A 23,131-nucleotide genomic window follows, 5' to 3' on the forward strand; every position below is an offset into this window, starting at 1 on the left:
GCCCGGAAATTGTGCTACCTTCCTTCTATCCTCCTCCGCACCCTAGTAAGGAAGAGGAAAGGCTTCACAGGTTGGACCCTAGGAGAGCTTTGAGCTTTTATATTTCCAGAATGTCCAAGGTGAGAGTGGACGACCAGCTCTTTGTGGGGTATAACGGGCACAAACTAGGCTAGGCTGTGTCTAAACAGACCTTGTCTAGGTGGATCAGCCTCTCTATTTTTTAATGCTATATTTTGGTGGGCAAGGTCCCTCCTGAGGGCTTGCGTGCTCATTCAACCAGAGGCATGGCTACATCGACAGCCTTGCAAAGGGGTGTCCCTATAAAGAACATATGTAATGCTGCACCGTGGTCTTCGATACACACGTTTACCAAGCATTATTGCCAGTATACATCACATGCTCAGGATGTGGCATTTGATAAGGCAGTCCTTTACTCTGCCCTTTAATTTCAATCTTACTAAATTCTTCACCCTCCTCCACTCATGGATACTGCTTTGGGAGTCTGTCAAAGATGAGGCGTACGTTGTAGGACACAATCCATTTGAAGAACAAGTTACTTTCCCCTGGTAACATTTTTTACAACTGGATGTTCCTCCAACGTATTCCTCATCGCCCTCCCAACCTACCCCTCTGTAGAATTCCCCATGCTATTACAGCTTTCGTTCCATCAAGGCTCAGTACGGTCAGGCCTGATTTGTGGCCACTTCTGCTACACGAGGAGGGGGGGGAAGAACCAGAACTGAGGCAATGGGCACCATGTGTGCTACTTATAACATCCGATGACGTCACCCTCGATGGAGGCCGTCGAGGGGCATCGACCCGATGCCATCGATTCAGGGCGTCCTCTGCCAAAAAATTTCCAAAACGGCCAAGCTGTGGACACTACATGTCAAAGATGAGGAATACGTTGGCAGAACATCCAGTCGAATTAACGTTACCCGGGGTAAGTAACTTGTTCTACTCCATTAAAGGTTAAATGGTTTGATCCGACAGCATCAGGGGCATGTCCTAAATGTAAGCAATTGGAGGCTGATTTCATACATATGACTTGGACGTGCCCAAAAATAGCAGATTTTTGGTGTGAGGTCAATGATACGGTGGCGCCTATCACGAGTACTGAACCTATAGAATGTCCTTAGATATGTCTCCTGGATCTCTCGCCGCCTCTTCCGAAGCTAATGGGTACATTTGTGTTATTGGCACTACTTCTAGCTCGGAAATGTATTGCCTTGAAATGGATGGACACGCCCCATCCATGACTCAATGGATGCACGCGCTGATCAAAGCAAATGAATGTGAGGAGATATATTGCGAACTGGCACTTCCAACTGCTAGACTCAGAGACATATGGTGTAATTTGTGGGGTTATTGGGTGATAAGGGAGCAAGTGCTATTGATGTAATTTTGTGTCCACTGTATGTTATATATGCTATTGTAAATGATTTGGTCGGTGAAAAGGCTAATTGATCGCGTTATTGGTAATAGCTGGATCCTGATAGTGTCCTTCATGAAGACTTGAAAGACAATTATGTACACAAACAGTGTGTTTCCTTATGCAACGTGGCACTACCACCCTGCGACTGTGTAGCACTCTTTTTAGTTTTTAATGGCATTATAAATAAAGAAAGTTAAAAAAAATGAAGGATCGGGTTAGAGCATGTTTATTATATGTGTTCTTGAGCTTCACCCACGTTTATTTTTACAATCTTCCTTACTGCGGCCATATGGGCTTTTAATTTCTGGGCTTTTTGTGAGATTGGTAATATAGCCTCCTGTCTCTCCTGCCAAGTTTCCTTCAACATCCCAGGGGTTCCCTTCCATATAGAAATTCAAAAGGGAAGTATCCCAGAGAACTCTTGAGTTGTTTATCTGACTGTGAACAGGACCCAGGGTATCATTACATCCCAATTTTTCCCATCGGTTTCGACCAGCTTTGGCAACATTTACTCTAGGGTCTGGTTAAACTGTTCTACTAAGCCATTTATCTGCGGATGGTAAACCGATGTTTGGAGGGTTTTTATGTTCAATAACATTTACTTCTTTCATTAGTCTGGACATAAAGGCGATACTCTGGTTGGTAAGAATCTCCTTTGGGAATCCCACCCTGGATAGAAAGGGAAGCAGGTGTTGCAGTATTTGTTGGATGGTGGTGTTGTGGAGGGGGACGCCTCTGAATACCTGGTGCCGTAGTCTACAGTTATTAGAATAAAGTGATTTCCCAACTTAGAATTTTTTAGTGGGCCTATTATGTCCATCGCTGTCCTAGAGAATGGGACCTTGATAACTGGTAGGGTCTGTAGGGGCGCTATCGGAACCAGAGAAGTTGCGGTCTTCTGATAGATGTCACATGCTAGTACATAGTTTCTAACATCGTCAAAAACCCCTGGCCTTTAGAACCAGTTTACGACTTGACTCTGTGTTTTCCCTACTCCCTGTTGGTTGGCTGTCAATTTGGCATGGGCCAATTCTAACACTACCCTTCTAAGGCTCCAGGGAACCACTATATGGCTTCGCGCTGAACCATATTTTGTTAAATCCCCTCTATACTGTCGGCCCTTCTTAATGAAGAAGGAAACTCCAGGTCATTCAATAGTCTTGAATTAGGCCACCTCTCGGTGGAACAGATAGTCTCAGCGATTTACTCTTGTAGTTCCTCCAGAGCCCTTTTCTTTCTCCTGCTTCCTGTGGTCCTCTTTTCCAAATTTCCTTTACAATAACCTTTTTTGCTACTCGGGTAGTTATTTGTAACCTCTTTCCAGGCCTTCTCCTTGGGAGCACTTGATGGGGGTTGTCCTCTGCCCCTTTATACGCTTTTGTGTCTTTCTTTACTGATTATCCCCTAGCTGTAAGTGCCTCTCTTCTTCTATGCTTTTCACCTCTGGTTTCGGTATCTCACTACTTATTACTCATACAACAACTGTCAGTGCTCACCCCCTAATTTCTAGGGTACAACATCCTTTCATCGGCAGGTTTTTTTTACTAAAATGTTTTTCCGAAAAAACCCATCGAAAAATCTGGGGGGGGTAAAATGGTTGAAAACAGCTGTCAAAGAACCTTTTCTATGCTTTGCTTTTTAAATGAGATTGTTCTGTATTTGATAAGTAATTTGGAGTACTCGGGCAAGTTTCTTATGATGGATACCGATATCTCTTGGGCTTCTCCCCATCCCCCAGTTACCTCCTACTTGGTAGGGGCCGATGGTTGGGCTCGGCTCTCATTCGGGACTTCTCTCTCTCTCTCTCTCTCTCTCTCTGCTGCTTTCATGGAATCCAGAATGGCTGCAAAGGGCAAGATGTTTTGCAAGTCCTCGAATCATTGGTGCATTAATTGTGGACTTAATGCATAATGTAAAAAATCCATGATTTTATTGCTGGGTTTTGGGTGACTTTTAGATTTAGCAGGTGATTAGATGAAGGGTTAACACTGAAGTGGTACAGTGGCAGGTAAACTACTTTCAATAGATATTGTGAGGGGTCAGTAATGTGAGGCTCACAACAGAGTTTAGGTTTTTTTATTTTAAAGAGAAACAATATAAAAACCTCCCTACCTATTCTAAGATCTAAGGGAAAACCTAGCATACACATAGCTAACCCTCACACTAAACAATCAAAATAAAGCAACAATAACATAAATAATATTACCATACAATGAAGGTCTTGATTGATTTCTGCTTGTTCTGGGCAGATTACTCTCCCCCAGAAATGTCGAAAATCAATTTCTCCCAAGGAAAACAAAGTCTCAAATAAGTTCTTGAAAAGTTCCAAAGAAAATAAAGTCACTCGAACAAAAATCCACAGGTAACTAGTCTCTTCGTCTTTGGATGAAAAGCTTCCTTTTCAAAATGCCATAAGAAAACCGCACCAATGTTAATCCTGGATAAAGTTCAAAAGCAAAAATGCTGTGTCCACTTTAATAACAACTTCTGCAGTGTCTTGTATGCAATTTGTCACAGTGCTTCTTTTAAGGAAATTGCGCTCTGTGACAACTTCCTTTTACCAGTGTTACTGTGAGAGCAGGCTTCTCTGTCCCAGTCTTCTTCTTCTTCAACATGTAACAGTTCTGACAAAATTCTAGACAACCACAGTTCAACTTCTGCTGCTACAACTTGATATTGTGGAAATGTTATTAGGCAACTTAAACAAGACTCTTCAACCTCTACAGGTTGGCACAGCACTCTTCTTTCCACTTCTACCTGAAAGGGCAGCCTCTTTGCCTTTCCTCTAAGTCTTGGAGCTACCACAAAGTCTGCTTCAGTTTCTGACTGCCACAATGTCAGTTTTACTGATACGTAATTATTTCTTTTTACAAGCACCCAGCTCCCTTCCCCAGCTTCATATGCTTCTGTTTCTCCAGGGTTTACTAGAAAGCTATAATCCCACTCTTCCAGTTTCATATGTCTTTTATCACCCTTGGATCAGAGGAGTCTGGGTTACTATAGGTTTCAACAACTTCAAGACAACAAGCTCTGGTTCTTATTTTAGCTTATTTCCACTTTGTAAGGTTCTGCCTACTGGCTTGGGCAAAGCTTTGCCTTCTTCTAGGTGTAACAACTTCAGCAACTTCTGCAATCCTTAAATGTAGGATGGTACAAGAGTTAATGTTCACTTCACAATTGATTTTAGGCACACAAGATGGCTTCTTGATGGTGAAATCTGACTTGTTACTTGTGTTTCCTTTTACCAAGTCAGCTTTTGTCTTTAACAATGATCTGGAAACATAATATTGCATATGTGGTCTCTCTGAAGTGAGGTTTCCTTGTAACTGAATGGGAAAGTCTGCTACTGCTTATGCAATCATTACCGCTAACGTTCTCCCTGTTAACAGGAAACGCGCGACTTCGCCGGTCAATGATTTTAAAGTAACAATGGGAAAAGACATTCTTCATGTTACCTGGTATATTTCTGATTCTGCACTTTCTTTTGGTTTGAGATACATCACATCTGAAGCAGGAAGACTGGCCCAATGATTTGGCATAAGGACTGACCTAAACATCTAACTGCCATGAAATCAGATGTTGCAGGGCACAACCAGCCGAGTGGTGGAATGCTGTCCAGCCCTCGGAGATGGGCACCCATAGCCCTCTCTCTTCGAGAACGTACATAGTTCTGAAGCTGCTGGCTGAAGACGCAAGGCCGATAAGAACCTGCCTTGCAAAGACAATCTGAAGTTACAAAATATGTTTTCTCTCTCTCTGTTCTTGCAATTTGTACATAAGAATGAGCCAAGCCTGGCAGGGGGCAGTCGAATGCAGCGAGCGCCTGGAATGACTGAGACAGTGTGAGGGAGCTTGATGAGCACTAGTATCTGAGGGAGCAGGACGAACCTGTATAACACTTCATACGGGAGCACTTCAGTTACTGCTGGATAAGCGTGTGATACATTTCCCTTTGTTTGACAAGACGTCCCACAACTACAAAGACTTTCACTCGCTTTACCTTTTAGGCAAACGAAGTTCAGCTGGTTACAGTTACCAGCAAGGAGTTTTTGCATCTCTGGAGTACGGTCCTTCATTTACTGGCTCCAATATTACAGCGACTGCGAGTTGCCTAGACTTCTTTTGCTACCACAGGTACCCTCAGGATCCACAGCTTTTCTCAGCACAGGTGTTTTGGATCTGGCCTCATTAATGGAGAGTCTTCGTTTCTCCAGCTTCCCTCGGGTTGCTTCTGCACACATGCCTTGGTTAAAATACAGGACTTCAGCTCTGCATTCACGACAATCAGGCACACCTGGAAAGACTGACCGCTTTCTCCAGTCTCTTCCAATGCAACCACAGCCAGACAGGGTTTGTGAGCAAAAGACCAACTCAGAGCCTGCAGGTGGAATCTGCTTGTTCTTTGCTCCGGTCTCCCTTCCGTGGTCACACTTCCGTGTGAACTACCAGCCTCCAGTTCTGTTTCTTCTCCTACTGCTGCTGCCGACCTTCCAGCTCCTGCGTCTTTCTGTGACATCCTCCTGCAGCAGCCTTCTATGCGTCTCAGGTGGGTTAATTGGCTTTAGGTATAGACCCTCAGTCTTAATTGCTTATGCATGCCTCTTTAGCCCTCTTCATCACATTCCCTGAAGGACTCTGGCACATGTAGTCCCTTTTTGGAAAATTAGATTTGTTTTTCTCTCTGATGTGGCAAAAGGCTATTGGAAGGGCAGGTTCATGGGGAAAGTTAAAAAAGGGTTCCTCCCAGTCTTCCTGGTCTGATACCCCTCCCCCCCCATGTGATCGTCCTGCAGTACACCTCCCCCCCCCCAGGGTCAGGATCAGAGAGCGCCTGCCTTCCCCTGGCCGCATGAGAAGGGTCCCAGACCAGGTTCCTGGGGGGTGGGGGGATCCCATTGGATTTCCCACAATATTTAACATTCTCTTTGCTAGTAAAGAATGCTTCTCAGGCTCTCAAGCTGATAACACCCCACATATGTTAATTACTGGTCCTTCCCAACAAGAGGAGAGATTCACGCTTGTGCATCTGAAAAGGTTTCCCACATTGGATAATTAATAGTATTTTAGGAAAGATTTCGCTTTAGGCAACATTCCGTCTGTATTCTATGGACCCCGTGGAGGATCAGAAGGACAGAGAGGCTGTGAAGACATTTCAAGCATATTTATTCTAAAGTAAAATAAGGCCTAACTCTCCCTATATCTATGGGGTGTTCCCTACCTATTTTAATAACTAAGGTGCTAGTCAGTCCGGGAGAATGCCCAAAAACAGATCTGTGCACTGCCCAATTCTAATCTATCTGACCCTACCACTAATGTAACTAGCTAAGGACAAGAGGATGCCTCCCTTCTCATGGTCGTTGTTTTGTCTTTCATTCCACTGGACCGGCCATACGCAAATATTGTCTTATCTTCTGGATTAAGTTCTGTATGATTAAGTTCTGTAACTCTTGTTGGGGACTGATGTTTTTTCCTCTGCCCTTTTATGCAATCAATCTTACGTTTGTATAAGTTCCTTCTCTCTTTCCTGTCAGGTTCTAGCCTCTCTTCCCAAAGTGCTGTTTCATGTATGAGCTTTGACTTCCTGGTCTCTGGGTGTAAGTTTCCCAAATGTCTTTATTAAATTCTCTTTCTCATCTTCAGGACCTGGGTTGACTTTTTGTTTCTCCCAAAGCAGCGAATTTGAAACTCTTCTCCTCTCCCACTTTGTGTATTTCATGTACCTCTGCCTTTCATGAACATGGTTCTCATTCTTTGGCCTATTTCCAATTTATTTCTCATCAGCACTTGGAGGACTTTTGTTTGAGTTATGAGTCCCTCTTAAATATCCTGTTCCCCGTACTACCTTCTATTCCGAGGGATAATGTCATCTGTACTGGTAAGGTCTTGAACTCTTTCAGCTGCATCTTGGCTCTGTGGCTCACTTGTCGCTCCATCTGGATCATGTGCGTTTCGTTCTCGTCTTCCAAATAAAACCTGCACTATCTCAAGTCGGGAGTGGTTTTCTATGTATTCACACCACCACCAAACTCTCTCTTCACTCGCATTGTGTTTTCTTCCTTTCTCATACGCCCGTCTCCCAGTGTCTTTGGCTGCGCGTCATAGCTCGACAGGCTTACGCGGGCTCTGGGTTCGAGTGCTCTGCCATGCCCAGAGAGGCTTCCCCTGGTTCTCTGTGCTTTCTGGATTCTCTCTGGTTTTGCCCTCTCTCACTGGCCTTTCTCACCTTTCCCCCTTTTCTCTTGTCATATCATCCCTTTTCAGCATCCTCGGCACAGTCCATTGGAGGGATTGACTTAAAGTCTTCTGTTGTGGATAGCATAAGTTCCCTTCATCTTTATGTAATAATGTTCTGTTATGTTAGACAAATGCATATAGGCCATCTATTTGAGGGCATCATGTAATTCCTCATGGGAACGGGAGTCCTTGTCCCCAAGGGGGCAGGGGAGGAAGTTTGTCCCGGTGAGGTCCCACTTGCCTCCTCCCCCAGGGAGGGTGTTGCGGAGCGGGCTCAACTCCATAGCCTCACAGGGGGGAAGCTCTCCTTTGGGGAGAAGGGACGAATTACCTCAGTTCGTCACAACCCCCAAACATTTTGCTTTTGAACCTCTCCTGAATTTTTACAGGGAAGTGAAGCCTCCAGCTTCACTCCCCTAACCTTTTGCTCGCTTTGCCGTGGGAAACTGATCAGGCCTTCAGACTATCAGTACTGGCAAACTGTTTCCCCGTTGTCTTTTTGACCTTTTACGTTTTTGGTAACTTTTTAACGGTGCACAAAGCATCTTATAATACACTTGGGATTTTTAGTGTTATATGTGTCTAAAGACACGCTGGTAGCGGCAGATAACTTTTTACCGTCTTTGCATTATTTTTAGTGTGCACATTTGTGTTAACTGCATCTGGCTACTAAACGTGGCTAGTGCCCTAAAATGGCTGTGCCACATGTTTTTTCGCTTGTTCGTTGACCATATTGTTGTTTGGCCTTCTTCCTGCCTTCGCAGGTTAGGAAATCCCTTATATGCTCATGCATTTGCCTGGGAAAGCTGCTGCTTCTGCAGTCTACTGCTGGCCTGGTGTTTGTGGACCTAGGATGTGGGTGGAAATGTCAGTTCCCAGGCCACATCTGCAGGCATCGAAATTGGGATCGGTACACTGCAGCTAAAAGCAGCTCCTGGTATCCAGCATTAACCAGTGACCACTGGGGAACGAGGAACTAGTAAATAGTGTTCTGCATATCTAATGTCCCTATCAGATGGCAGTATATTAGTTTGTCCATTATTAAGGACCTCTTTTATTTTAAATGTCATATAGATGTGTACAAATGTTTATTTATGGATTGTCGCAAATGCTCAGAGTTAAATTCACATTGGTGGGTTTTTCCAGCATCAGTTTGCATGAGGAGCCAAAAGTAGCTGTTTTTATCACACCAACCAGGCTATACAAGGCTACACCTGCATCCATTTCTTAAGATCAGCGTTGGAGCAAAGTATGCAGTGTAGAAGAGCAGCTGACTGAATATCCGTGAATGACTCTCGAAGAGGCTTGGCATCGCCTTCCTGCGTTTGAGCTGGTGAAGCCCTGCTGAACTTCCTGATCTGCCAAGTCCCTGAGCGGTGCTTCAACCCTTGGATTTGTAGGACCAACCAGTCTCAATGCATTCTCGAGTATCCAGCCATCCTGAGCCTTCGGAGGTGTCCCTAGACCATGCAGTGGACGGACCAGCTCTCCAGTGGGCTACCTCGGTAGAATTGTCAAAAAGGAAAGGACCAGAAAACAAGACTTCTCTTCCTACGTCCCAAGATTATGGAATCTCCTCCCTGTCAGCAACAGACTCGCTCATACAATTCAGAAAAGAACAAGACCCTCCTTTTCAAGGAGTCTCTCCTCCTCAACACCTAGGCCATCACATCGCCCCCCGCACCACCTTACTCGCTAGATACCGTCCGTCCCTCTCCTCCCCACCACCCTATACAGCTGTATCCCTCCTCTGTGCCCCTCTTACCCTATCTCTGCCCCTTGTGCATCGGTTCTGTTTTTACCTGAAAAGCGCTCTGTTATGCATCTGTACTGTTGTATACCTATGTAATGTGCTCAGTTGCTTCTCAAAGCTAGGTCAGTGCTCAATAAATACCAATCGTCACCATTCAGTTTTCATCACCGGAACTTTGGTGGTCGCCAGCTCGTGTCACAAGTCGTCTTCCTGACAAGTTTCAGCTTCTCGGCTTCAAGGGATCCTGGTCTGGAAGATGGTCTTCAACCGCGACTGGAGAAAATCCTGCTATGCAGTGACTGTGAGTGGACATCGCTTCCCTGTGTCCTATGAGGTGTCTAGAAGAGTCCTGCATCAATTTATCCTGCTTACCTTCTTCGCCAGAGGTTGCATCCTGCACCAACAGCCAACCAGAGTAATCCTCAGATCCACAACCCGTAGACATTGTGCACAGGAACAAAGGGCTGGAAAAGCTACCTCAAGTGCACCCCCACCACTCACCCCCCATCCTCCTGTCGACCCGTCGAGTCACCTGGGAAAATCAGAGTCGGGTAGCAGGGGGTCGGGGGGTTAAGTAATTGCAATTCATTCATCGCCCCCCGTTCTCCTTAGAATAAACTTTGGTTATTTCAGCCCATCACTTTTAGATCGTCTGATCTAAAAGATAGGAATATAATTTTACTGACCTGTAACATTGTTGAATATCTTCTTGAACATTTCACCACCACAATAACTCTTCCTACATCAGTCCCCTCTACTAAGAAGGCACTTTGTGACTTTTGGGCGCAAAGCCCCATACATCATACGGTTGGGACTTCTAAAGTTAGGGCACAATTATTGAGAACTGGTTTCATTCTACTGCATCACTAATTGCCTTCTTTTAGTTGTCCAAGTTATTCTATGCATTCTCGATGCTAGGTCAATGCGTGAGTATTTTGTGATATTACTACCTGCTTATTTCATTTCTTAGTCTGTGTTTTTGGGCCTATAATAAATATAGAATTTTTGTGTACACTATTATCAGGGTGGTCTCCTACAATCTGTCCACCAGGCCAGATTCTAGAAATCCATCTTAACAGTATAGGTAGCCAATTCATTGTTTTATGATGGCACACATTTATTTGATCACCTACAGCATTGAACTGTTCTCTTTAGGCCCAAGACTCACCATCTCAACTGCTGATTGTGCTTTCTTTCTTAGCGTGGCCAGCGGCTACCTGTATGTAACCATCGTTTATAACATCTCTGTGAGCCTGGCACTCTATGCGCTCTTCCTCTTCTACTTCGCTACACGGGACTTGCTCAGCCCCTATAGCCCTGTACTCAAGTTCATCATGGTGAAGTCTGTCATCTTCCTCTCGTTTTGGCAAGGTAAGTGTTCACTGAATCCTCCTCAAACCCTCCTTTCCCTGTGTTGTGTGCCATCAGCCATTGTCCTCTCACCCTCTGTGTGACTTTTGAGACCTTAGCCACCTTCCTCGCCGTGCCCTTCCTCCCCATTGCGCTGTGCCCCCCTCCACCTTTGCGCCGTGCGCTTCCTCCCCCTGCACATTACTCTCCCTGCGTGTCGTTCCCTCCCTCTGCGTGTCACTCCCACCCTCCCCCTTCGTGTCGTGCCTGCCCTACCTCCCTGCCCCCTTGCGTCACACCCTCCCTGCCCCTTGCGTCGCACCCTCCCTGCCCCAGCGCATCGCGCCCTCCCTCCCCCTATGCGCACCGTGCTGTCTCTACCACCACACGAAAGGCAAAGAGCAGGCCCGATTTAGAGGGAGTGGCAAGCAGTCAAGGGGAAAAGGGGATGGGAGAGGGGTGGAGGGCGTAGTGTGATGGGTCAGAAAGTGAGGCAGACAACTTTTGGATGATTTCTCAAAATACGCCATTTTATTAAATCATAGGTTTTCTCAAATGCCTCATTATCGCTACCCTGATGTGGATTTCCCTGCCTTTCAAAACTAAAGGAAACACTGTAACACAGGATGTCTGACCCTCACACTTAGAGATCAAATACATAAAGAAATATATGGCATTTCATAGTAACATCAACAATGATATCCAGTCTTTCTTGGTAACCTGGGTGAACTCCCCTTCCCCAGGTTTCATGGTAAATTCAGCTCCAATGTTCAACCGAAAGAAACCAGGAAATCCGGGTTTGTCGTACATTATCGATTCAGTTCATGGTTCCTTCAATGTTAAAACAAAGTGCTGTTAACCAAAGTTCAAACAACATAAAAGCTTCTTTTCTTGCTGAAATAAAGACTTTCCACTTCATCAAAATAGCATCAATGTCATTTCCAGCCAAGATGTTTTGCCACAACTTCCAGTTGTCTAAGAAGAAATACAAAGGTTCTTTGTTAGGTTAAGGTCAACACAACTTCTGGTAATGTTAATGAAACACAGTTCTTGATTAACATTTAGGACGTCTTTCTTTATAAGATTTATAGTAATGGTGTGTATCTTTGTCAGGATGACTTCACAGCACTTCTACTTTCATCTTAGCAACTCTCAATTTCAAGTAACTTCTGCAAGAGTTTACCATGAGGGCCTTCTTCTCTGCCTCACTGTATTCCACCTTCAGGTGTGCTACTGAAGTGTCAAACCTACTGACATCCAAATGCATAACCACATACTCCTATGTCCCATCCCCTTTCCTCCATACTTTTGGGGCATTCCTTCCATCGGGACGGGACCAGAACACTTTTGAAGCATCAAAAATCATAAATAACATTTTGTCCTATAAGTTTTACGTGGGGCCAGTGCACGTGACCGTAACCCTGCCTTCCTGATCCCTGCCCCACGCATCAGCCTTCAGTCCTTTTCTCATCGGCGTCTGATGCACTTGCATCATAGGGAATTTTCCTTTTTTGTTCCCTTGTTCTTCATCTTCCTGCTCCGGTTCTTCTTTACTCTGTCTATGCCGGAGCGTCTGGGATTTACATCCTGTTCTTCGGGATGATGTTTCGCGAGGGCGGATCCCCATTCTCTCTGTCTGGAGTGCTTGGGCCTGCAACATTGGTGGGACTCTTGTTGCTACTGCAACACTCTGTCCGTCCAGGCACTCCAGCGTAGGCTCGTCAGGTGGGAGGAGGTGTTCCAACGGCTTTCTCCTCCACATTTACAGCAGTTCATCGACGAAAAAAGGAAGCGTTGGTTAAGTTCCTTCCTTTTAGGACACCCCGGCCAGGGGACTCCTTCCCGGGGTGGTGGTGTTCCGGGAGGGGCCCAAGTGGCTCTGGTACCAGGGTTCTACCTGAGGTGTCCCGAAAGGGATATAACCTGTAATCCGGAGTTTTCTCCGGAGCCCCCTGTCATGGGGCTGTCGGGACTTGATTTACATTAAGGTTCCCCATCTGGGGGCTAAGGCTAAGCCTTACGTTTCTGGGGCTGTTTTGACCAGGCTTATTTCCGAGGCTTCCAAGTCTGCAACTAAACATGCTAAGCCTAGTCTCAAGGTTTCCTGTACAGTGACTAAAGGTAATGGGGTTAACCCTGAGGATCCCCAAATTAGGGGCTATAATTAAAACTGGCAAGATCGAAGGGCCTCATTTAGGGGCTCTGGCTACCGGGTGTGACCCTAGGCCTTCCCACAGACAAGCTTGTGGGCGTACCGATCCTGCTGAGGGGACAAATGAGGGCAAAGGCCCTAAGGCTTCAAGCACCGGCCCTGCCAAGGTTCCCTCACCGAGGGCTAATCCACAGAATCCAAAGGGGCTCACAAGCGCTTTAGATCTGCTAGTACCAGCTCTGGTGAGGTTCCCTGTCACAAGGCTAAAACGGATAAAAAAAGCCCCTGAAACTCCTGTAGTGACAATGGCCTCACTGAAACCTGTGAAGCAACTCACTTCAGGCAATGACAAAATGGCGGTCTGAGGCGGCCATTTTGACGAGCTCTTTCACACCAACGTTCACAACAGCTGGTGCAAAAAGGCCTATTTTTAGTGCAGAGCAGCATTTTACACAGAACGTGGATAATAGAAATACTTTTCTCCCTCAAACGGATTGGTGGGCACGGTTTCTGCTGCCACACACAGCCTTGCTTCCTCCTGGATCCGCTCCCTTAGTTTATGTGGATCCAGTTGGAGGAGGACCATCTTGGCAACCAGCCTCATTACAATCCTGGTGGGTACGCCTCTCCAGAGCGGCCTCTACCCCCTCCTGCCTAGACCTTCCTCCAAGGAAGAGTTCTTTGGCAAATTCCAAGCCCTTATGGACTCTGACCCGATGAAGGCTTACTTTAAGGATCTATTCAAAGAAATGTATCCTAAGCCTCTCGAGCTGCAGCCTGCTTCTCCTACTCCTCAGCAGGTTTCGGTAGAGACACCTCTTCCTCTTCCAGTGGGGTCCCCTCCTACACTGCCACCAGCGTGTAAGACGCCAGTTGTACAAACAAGTATGCCCACAGTGTCTGAGGTACCACGTGCTGCTGATAAGTTTTCTGTTCACGCCACAACTGACGAGGACCAAGCGCACCAGGATAGCGAAGACCTGCCCCACTCTGCCAGAGTTTTTCATGACCGGGTCTTGGATATGATGGCGTTGCTGGATATTCCAATACCCAAGCCTCTGGCTCCACAAGAAGGAGTACTTTCAGGAACGTTAACTCTTACGACACAGGAGAGCACAGGCCTTTTCCTTCAAAAGGATGTGCTTGCTAAAGTCTGCAAGGTCTGGGAGGAACCTAATTCCGGGCAGCATGTAAATAGGAAAATTGACGCTCGCTACAAGCTACGCTCGTCGAAGGACATACCTTGGACTGCATGTCCACTCCCCTCATCAACTGTAGTGGCAGCAGCTACACTCCAATTTAAGCCGTCCTCAACATCCTCCACGGCTGCCTCTTAGGACCTGTCCAAGGAGGACAAACATCTTGACGCCATCTGGAAAATTCTGGTCTTCAACTGCGGCAGGCAGTCATCCTTGCAGCAGCAAATCTCAAGCTGTGGAAGGAGCTTTCCGATTTTCAGGAATGTATCTCAGAGGACAGGCTGGAAAATTTGAACGAGGACCTATCCGATGCCAGAGTTCTGGCTCAGGACTTGCTGTAGGCACCAGCCCATAATGTAGATACTTCTACTCGGGGCCTTATGGTTGGGGTAGACCTTTCCCGCCAAGCATGGCTTCATGCGGCAACATTCTCGAAAGAGGTTCAGGACAAAGTACTCGACTTTCCTTTCGAAGGTAAAGAGCTGTTCCACTCCTACACTGATGAGGAACTCAATAAAACAAGGGCAAGCACGCCAACGGCTAAATCTTTCAGTCCTTGCAAAACCTAAAGCAGCTTATACGCAGAGGTTGGGGACCCAGACAAGGTCCTTCTCAGGTTTTAGAGTGTTAGAGGAGCATCGAGCACGCCGGCCAGAAGGTTCCTCTGTTGCACCTCGATGCAAGCAGCAAAGGCAAAGTGGCCGGTTTTTCTCTCGGTCATCAGCCTCCTCCCCTGCAACAGGAGGTCTTGCCCCCGATTAATCATGCAAATTATGTTTTCCATCAGTCACACGAGACTCCAGTTGGAGGACGTTTATCGTCTCATATGGAGTCTTGGCAGACCATCACAGAAGATCAAATGGGACCACAAAGACCAGATTTTCCTCAGAGGTTCCCCATCTGGGGGCTAAGACTAAGCCCAACTCTTCTGGGTCTGCTTTAACCGGGGTGATTCCTGAGGTTTCTCAAGTCTGGCACTGAACGTACCGAACCTAGTCTCGAGGTTTCCTGTCAAGTGACTAAAAGTACTGTGGTAAATCCCTGAGGATCCTCAATTGGGGGCTTTTTCAAAAACCAGCAGGATCGGGGAGCTCCATTTAGGAGCTCTGGCTACTGGGCGTGACCCTAAGCTTTAGCACAAACAATCTTGTGGTCGTACCGGTCTTGCTGAGGGGGCAAAGAAAGAGGGCAACTTCCCTAATTCTTCAAGCACCGGCCCTGCCAAGGTTCCCTCACTGAGGGCTAATTCTTCAGCAGAAACCAAAAGGGCTGAAAAGCGGTCCCAGTCTGCTAGTACCGGCTCTGCCACGGTTCCCTGTCAGAGGACTAAAACCGATCCAAAAGCCTCTACAATCCCTGTAGTGACAATAGCTTTACTAAAACCTGTGACGCAGATCACTTCAGGCAGTGATAAAATGGCGGTTCAACCCACGCCGTCTGAAGCGGCCATTTTGATGAGCTCTTCTACACCAACGTTCTCAGTGGCTGGTACAGAGGGGTCTACATTTGGGGTTAATGCCAGAGTTTTCCTAACAGAGGACAGAATTGCACATTAGTCAACCACGTGCTTTCTTTTCCTGAACCCCTCCCACAGGTTAGTTTGGTGGTTCCAGAGACTCCTGGGCCTGATGGCTTCATGTGTTCTAGCCCTACCTCTTACAAGACTGAAGACGAGGCACACACAGCTCGTGCTGCGGAACTGCTGGTCCCAAGCTTTCGACCCAGACTCCAAAATGATTCCAATACGATCCTTCATGATGGTGAATCTTTAATGGTGGTCAACCTCCAGCAACCTTTCAGTGGAAAACCCCTTCCAGGAGCCCTTCCCACAGATTACAGTTACAACAGACTCCTCCCTCCTAGGGTGGGGAGCAACATTGGTCACCTCGAGATGTACGATCTGTTGATGCCCCGGTACAGAATGTCTCATATGAACTACCTAGAACTCCTGGCAGTTTTCTGGCATTGAAAGCTTTCCAGCCTTCTATCATCAACAGAGTAGTGCGAATTTGCACAGACAATTCTGTAGCTTTGTTCTACGTCAACAAACAGGGGGGCACCAGGGCTCCTCCTCTGGTGGATCTAGCTATCCAGATTTGGAATTGGGCAGTCCAACACAATGTCTGGGGCTGCTTCTAACGGGGTTATACCCGAGGTTTCCCAGTCTGCATCTAAATGTACCGAGCCGAGTCTCGAGTTTTCCTTTAACGTGACTAAAAGTACTGGGCCTAAACCCGAGGATCCCCAATCAGGGCTATAATCAAAACCAGCAGTATCCTAGTGCTCCATTTTGGGGCTCTGGCTTCCAGATGTGACCCTAAGCTTTCCCGTAAACAATCTTGTGGCTGTACCGGTCCTGCTGAGGGGGCAAAGAAGGAGGGCAAAGGCCCTAAGTGTTCAAGCACCGCCCCTACTGAGGTTCCCTCACTGAAGGCTATTTCTCCTGCAGAAACTAAAGGGGCAGAAAAGCACCCCAGGTCTGCTAGTACTGGCTCTGCCGAGGCTCCCTGTCAGAGGGCTAAAATTGATTACAAAGCCCCTACAATTCCTCTGGTGACAATGGCCTCACTAAAACCTGTGACAGAGATCACGTCAGGCAGTGACAAAATGGCAGTTCAACCCACGCGGCCATAATGCAGGAGTCACGTAAGCCTTCTACAAGAGCACAGTACAAAAGTAAATGGCTTTCTGTTGATGACTGTGTTTTGTCTTTTATATTGGATCTTGCAGCCTCTGGCATCCATGTCTAATCGTGCAGAACATATCTGTCAGCCATTGCAGCTTATCCTTCTACATATCATTTCTCTTTTTTTTCTCTGACAAATCCTTTAATCAAGAGGCATTTGCAGGTTTTCTGCCGGTCAGTCCTCACCCAAAATTGGATCGGAACGTGGTCCTTAACGCTTTGTGTTAAAAGCCATTTGAACCAATGGCCACTACGGAGCTCCAGTTTCTCTCCTGGAAAGTGACCTTCTTGATGGCAGTAACATCTGCAAGAAGAATAAGCGAGTTTCAAGCTCTCTGTCGAACACCCGTTCTTGACTTTTCACAAGGATAAGGTTGTGCTTCGCACTCATCCTTCGTTCCTTCCAAAAATTGTCTGAGTTCCACATAAATCAGTTCATATCGCTACCGGTTTTCTTTCCGAACCTGGTTTTCGAATACGGAAAGGGTTCTACATAACCTGGATGTCAAAAGAGCTCTAAAGTTTTACCTTGACAGAACAATGGAACTTAGAAGCTCCTTATAACTCTTTGTTACTTTCGGGGACCTAAAGGGGAAACCAGCTTCAGAAGCGTCTATCTCACGCTGGATCACTTCATTCATCTCAGAGGCTTATACAATTCAAGGCCTTCAGCCCCCAAGGGGCGTTCATGCGCATTTGGTCCATAGAGAAGCGGCTGCTGTTGCCTTCTAGAAATATATTCCTTGGGAGTCCATAGCCAAGGCTGCTATGTGGGCTTCCCCCTTGGCTTTCTGCAGACACTATTGTCTTGACCTGGGCTCCCGGGCTCATGCCCAGTTCGGCCAGGCAGTTCTTAAGAACCTGTTCCGGTAAGGGAAATTTCCTTCCTCCCATTTCTTTAGTCCGTGCTTGGGAATCTCCCAAAAGTATGGTGGAAAGGGGACGGGACGTAGGAGTATAACAAAGTTACTCACCGTAGTGACTTCCTTACTCCTAGTCTATAGTCCCCTTTTCTCCATAAGTCCCCCCGCCGTCCCCTCTAAAAAAGTATCCTCTATTTTGCTAATGGTCATTCGACTTTGGCGATAGAAAAGGACTTGTGGGTGATGTGCGGGGCTACGGTCACGTGCGGTGGCCCTGTGTAAAAATAAAAAGACATTTCATTTCCGATTCTTCAAAAGTGCTTTGGTCCTGTCCCGATGGACGGAATGTCCCAAAAGTAGGGAGGAAAGGGGACTATGGACTAGGAGTAAGGTAGTCACTACGGTGAGTAACTTTGTTAATTTCAGTAATCTGTGACTTTAAACAGGTTTCCGATCTGACAAGTCACTTTCTGGTACTTCAACACCTTCAAGTAAGCAAGGCACTCTTCTGAATTTTCCCTTTTCAGAGGGGCAGCCTCTTTGCCACTCTTGTCTGTCTGCAACAGTGACACCCCTAAATTGCATTTAGGACACACCTCTCTCTTCTTCCTATTGGCTTTGACAATGTAGGGTGTATCAAATTCAAAGAGCAATTACAAGTAGCATGTTTCCCTTCCCCAACGCTGCCTTTTTCCTTCTGTATTTTGTTAGCCAGGATAATTACCCAGAACCTTTGTTGTCACTCTCTTGGCTTCAGATAATGCTTGCACACTCTTGGCCTGGGCAATGCTGGTTTTCTATTTGGCTCATAGTAATGCTTAACCCATTCTTTAGCTCTGCGAAAGGCTGATTTCAATCCTAATTGGGCAAACGCTTTGTTCACTCTTGTCTGGGGCAGTGCTTGCTCTTTCCAGCTTGTAATGACAATGTTCAAACACTTTAACGTGTATTGTTAGAATGGTTTAATTGCTTTAGTAAAGATTCAGAGGTCATTCTTCCCCCTGGAATCTTTATTAGGCACACGCGACAACTCCTTTGTGTTTTCACAAGATTGAAGTTTAATAATAAAGTTTCACTGCGTTTCTTCCTTATGCGAGTGAAATAGAAAATGTCTGCTTATATGCGAGTGCTACAATTCAAGTGTTCCATTGTTAAACAATCAATGGTCGGTTTTGCATCACTTTTGCGGACTGCAGGACTTCTGTGACTTCTTGCTTCTGGTTGGACCCACACCCTTCCTCGCTGAAGGTGTCTCTGGTCCAGCCATGCAATTAAGGAGCCCTTATCGCTCCTGAGACTCATGGCTTCACAGCAACATCTGACCACGGTCTCGAACATGCTTCCTGCTGCGCAATCTCTGCAATTAGGTTCACTTGGGGAAAAGCAGTTTTCCTTCACGCATTCTGTTGCGCACCCTCAGACCATTATAGTTTAGGGGGAACTGCACCCTCATAGGACAGGCAGTTGAAAACTGGTGGATCAGAGTCCCGTCTGTTCGGTTCTCCCACTTCTGCCTGGATTGCCAACACTGTGCTTTCTTTCCCTGCTTCTACTACTGCTGCATACACTCAGCCTCTCAGCTTCCCTCAGGTGGGGGCTATCAGGCTTAATTGACAGACTACTGCTGCAACATTGCTCTTCAGCCCTCTTCCTCGTCCCAGTACTTAAAGTATTGTGGGACTTGTAGTCCTCAACAACAAAAGTAGGTCTTTTTGGCAGTTTCTTATTTTTTAGGGTATATTTATTTCCATTAAAGGTATTTAGGGATGAATCATCAACATTCATTGGTAAAGAGGAATTACAGTTTATTTAAGGCAACATTAATAGATTCTCTTTCGTTGTACCTTTGGGAGTAAAGAGGATTTTTATCCTTGAGGGGCCTCAAATGGTCTTTCCTTCCTTAGGGTTTGTTTAGATTTTATGGCAACTGTGCCCATAGCTAGATGATTTTTTTTTATGTGGTTCAGATACATCATAACGACAATAGGCCATTACATGCTTTGGCAACTTTGAAAGGTTCTCCAGAATAAATACTGTCTCATCCCATAGTATCTCTTTACCACTTTGGGGCTTATGTCCTCCCAGGTCATCCTGCCGCATTACACCACCCCCAAGGTCAGCGTAAGGAAGCGTCTGCCTTTCCTTGGCAACCTTGGCCACCTGGGAGACGACTTTAGGCATGGGTTTAGTGAGGGATCCTTAGGATTCATCACAGTAGCAAGAGACCCAGAGGTGAAAGGAGGGTGGCCAGAGAGCATGAAGTGGAGGGCAGGTGTTGTGCTCTCTCTCTCTGCCCTCCATGGAGTGGGAGAGAGGGCACAATGTTGCCAAGGGAGAAAGAGGGAACCACGTGGGAGGTACGAAGGGGGTGTGTAGGATAACTGGAGGCAAGATGTAGGATAATTGGAGGCAAGCGGTAGGTGCAGATTACTCTCCTTGCCTTCCACGTTGTGTGGAGTGGGCCGAGTGGGCACAGCATGGAAAAGGGAATATATTTTTTATTTATTTGCATTTATAAAGCGCACAAGCAGCCCGGCATGACATCGGCCCTCCGCTTTGGCCCCTTGATCCTTCCACCTCAGGCCCTCCCGCCCCTCCACCCCAGGATCTCTCACCATTCTCCATCTAGGAGCCCTCTGGCTGCCACCTCCCCCCTCCAACTTGGTCCCCTTTCTGCACCCTCCCACCCCCTTCATCTTAGGTCCTGGAAGGAGATCAAACTTTAATTATGTCTGGGAAAACTCCAGGCACCATCTAGAAACCGTATGGTAACCCCAGACTACAAAACCTTCTCACATAGATATCACAAACCTTCAACATACTGGCTTCAAAGAAGTATTCTAACTACTCCCAACATAAGTAAGGCACTACATGGTACTGACCCCCCCCCCCCCCCTTAAACTCCAACTGCTCAAAATAGAAAGTACACAGGGGGAAGTATCTGCCAACAGGTCAAATGTACCACTGCCGGTCAGATAGCACAGTGAGCTAAGCGCTTGTCCTTGATATCTGTGCGCAGCCTGCTGTGATAGGTTTGAATCCGGCAAGTCTTTCATCCTTCCGCGATAAATTAAGTACCACTCTGTGGGATAATAATGTTGTCTGCTATTTCAGCACTCTTTGACCTATGGGTGTGTAGTGCTATATAAGAAATAAATATTTAATACTGACAACTTTGGATCTGCATAGCAGAAAGGATAAAGGCAATGCAAGTTTGATACACACACTGCATAGTCTGTGTAACATTACCAGAGGGAAATATTCAAATTATCTCCAAATTCAAAAAGCCTTCAGCCTGCAAATCAGTACCAATGCCCCACCTCAGTAGCTGTGCAACTCCATGACAACATACTTCGGCGATACACTTAGAAGACCAACATCAATCCCACAGCTCAAAGCAACATCGAGCAGTGCCTCAATTCCAGCCTTAAGAGCTTTCAGCACCTGCTCAGTGAAAGACTTAATAAGCACGATTTAAGGACTCTAATTCCACAGGTTCGCCAGAAGGCCCTTGTCCGTCGTCCCAATATCAAGAAAGACAAAACTCAACATCAAGGACTCATACCTTTATTCCAACCCCTCCTCAATTTGCCTACTAATAGTCACCAATGACTCGGCAAACTACTGATCAATCCGCAACACGCCATTTTCTCCAAAATCCTTAAAGTTCATCGATCAGCAACTTCAGGAATAAATAGAAAACATTGATCTCCTTCATGGGTCACAACATCAAGTCAGACCAACAGGGTGAGTGGTGCTATCTACATTCTCCTCAATCTAGCAAACAAGTCAAGTGCACTTATTGTCATATGCATCAGATATCAAGGATGATCTCTCTTCCGCCTTTGACACTATCCGACACAACATTCCGCTAAAAAGACCCAAACACATTGGATTAAAGGAAACTGCACTACCCCTGATTGTATAATTTCTCAGACAGGACTGAAACCCCACAAAGCTCCATTCAGGTCAATCCCTTGCATACTCACCTGTGGTAGTGCCCCAAGGACCAGGTTCTCACCACTTCTCCTCAATATCTCCAAGAGCCCTCTCTTGGAATTGATTGATTCAACTGAGGAGATGATACCCAAATCATGTACAAACTAACAGACAACTCAACATCAACTACACCAGATCTCGTATATCAACTCACGGATGTTGAAAAATAAACATATTCAAACCATCCAAATCTAAGATGATAATCTGTGGCATTGCAACCTTCAACCGCATGATGATTCCTTTGACTGAAGAAATGACAACTTTCCCAAAACTAACTGCAATGGTAAAAATTCTTGTAGTAAACATCAGTGGTGCCATCGCTCTTGGCCCCACGTAAAAGCTACTTAAGAATTAGCTTCTTCCAGCTTCGAACCATATGCTGCATCATGTCTACGTTACCTTCCTGCACAGAATCATGGCAGTCCTTTCTATCTTACTATCCAGACTAAACTACCCCAGCAGGTTCTAGCTTGTGATCGCGTAACTCTTACTCGATGGAGGCATGGTGCGTTCTACAAGACCAGTTTTTAGTACATTATATTGCCCTCAGACCCTCTTTCGCCCTCCCCGTTGGGCTCTTCTACATCTTGTTCTCTCGCGTTGAAACCACTAGCATACTCCACCTTTCATCATTTACCTTTTTTCCACCCACTTACTGCTTGCCATTTTCCCTAGAGAATGTTCTCCCTGAAAGTTCTTTCCTCGTCTTATCCCTTCCCTTTCTTCTCTCATGTTTACTTGTCCTCCATTCACTGTCATCTTCAAGTATCCTCTTAGTTCCAACCCTTTTTTATCTTGTAACCTGTCCTCTCAGTCCAACTCCTTTTACTTTTACAATTCTTGTCAGCATTCATTTCACCCATGCTAATTATTCATTTTAACGTTCATTTTGTTTTCTATGCTCTTCTCCTCCAAGGTTGCTATAAGTTCTCCTGCATCCTCTGACCCTCTTCTTCTTTCCTTCCAGGGATGCTGCTGGCCATCCTTGAGAAGTGTGGTGCCATCCCAAAGATCCGCTCAGCTGAAGTGTCAGTGGGTGAGGGCACTGTGGCTGCTGGTTACCAGAATTTTATCATTTGCGTGGAGATGTTCTTCGCAGCACTGGCCTTGCGGCACGCTTTCACCTACAAGGTGTACTCTGAGAAGATGCTGGATGCACATGGTGAGCTTGAACATGGAGGGGGGAATGACCATCACATACTGCTTTCCCGAGCACAGTCCCCTTCAGCCACAGGCCTGGCATCATAACTTGTTACTTTTGTCACCCGACCACCAGGCGAATCTGAAAGTAGCAGACTCTGAAAGAGGATGGGGACAGAAAGGAGTGCAAGAACAGTTGATAATAGAGCGGGAACGATGGGGGAGACTGAACTTGAATAGAGAATTGGGGGAAAGAAGGGTGAGGTGGAACTCCTGTATAAAGGGTGAACCGAAGAAAGCCGCCATTGCTGAAGGGAAAG

The 23,131-nt window shown here is 46.2% G+C and overlaps 1 protein-coding gene across 2 annotated transcripts in view; it reads left to right on the plus strand.

Moving 5' to 3' along the window:
* TMEM184B (transmembrane protein 184B) overlaps positions 1 to 23,131 on the plus strand; it is a 905,911-nt gene that overhangs the window by 670,909 nt on the left and 211,871 nt on the right. For both annotated transcript variants that reach the window (XM_069652979.1, XM_069652978.1), the window contains exons 7-8: positions 10,624 to 10,793; positions 22,639 to 22,833. In XM_069652979.1, the coding sequence (XP_069509080.1) occupies positions 10,624 to 10,793; positions 22,639 to 22,833 (365 nt within the window). The remainder of the gene's footprint in view (positions 1 to 10,623; positions 10,794 to 22,638; positions 22,834 to 23,131) is intronic.

The sequence above is a fragment of the Ambystoma mexicanum genome, chromosome 3q (genome assembly GCF_040938575.1).
Source record: "Ambystoma mexicanum isolate Mex_15411 chromosome 3q, UKY_AmexF1_1, whole genome shotgun sequence".
In the NCBI taxonomy this organism is placed as follows: Eukaryota; Metazoa; Chordata; class Amphibia; order Caudata; family Ambystomatidae; genus Ambystoma; species Ambystoma mexicanum.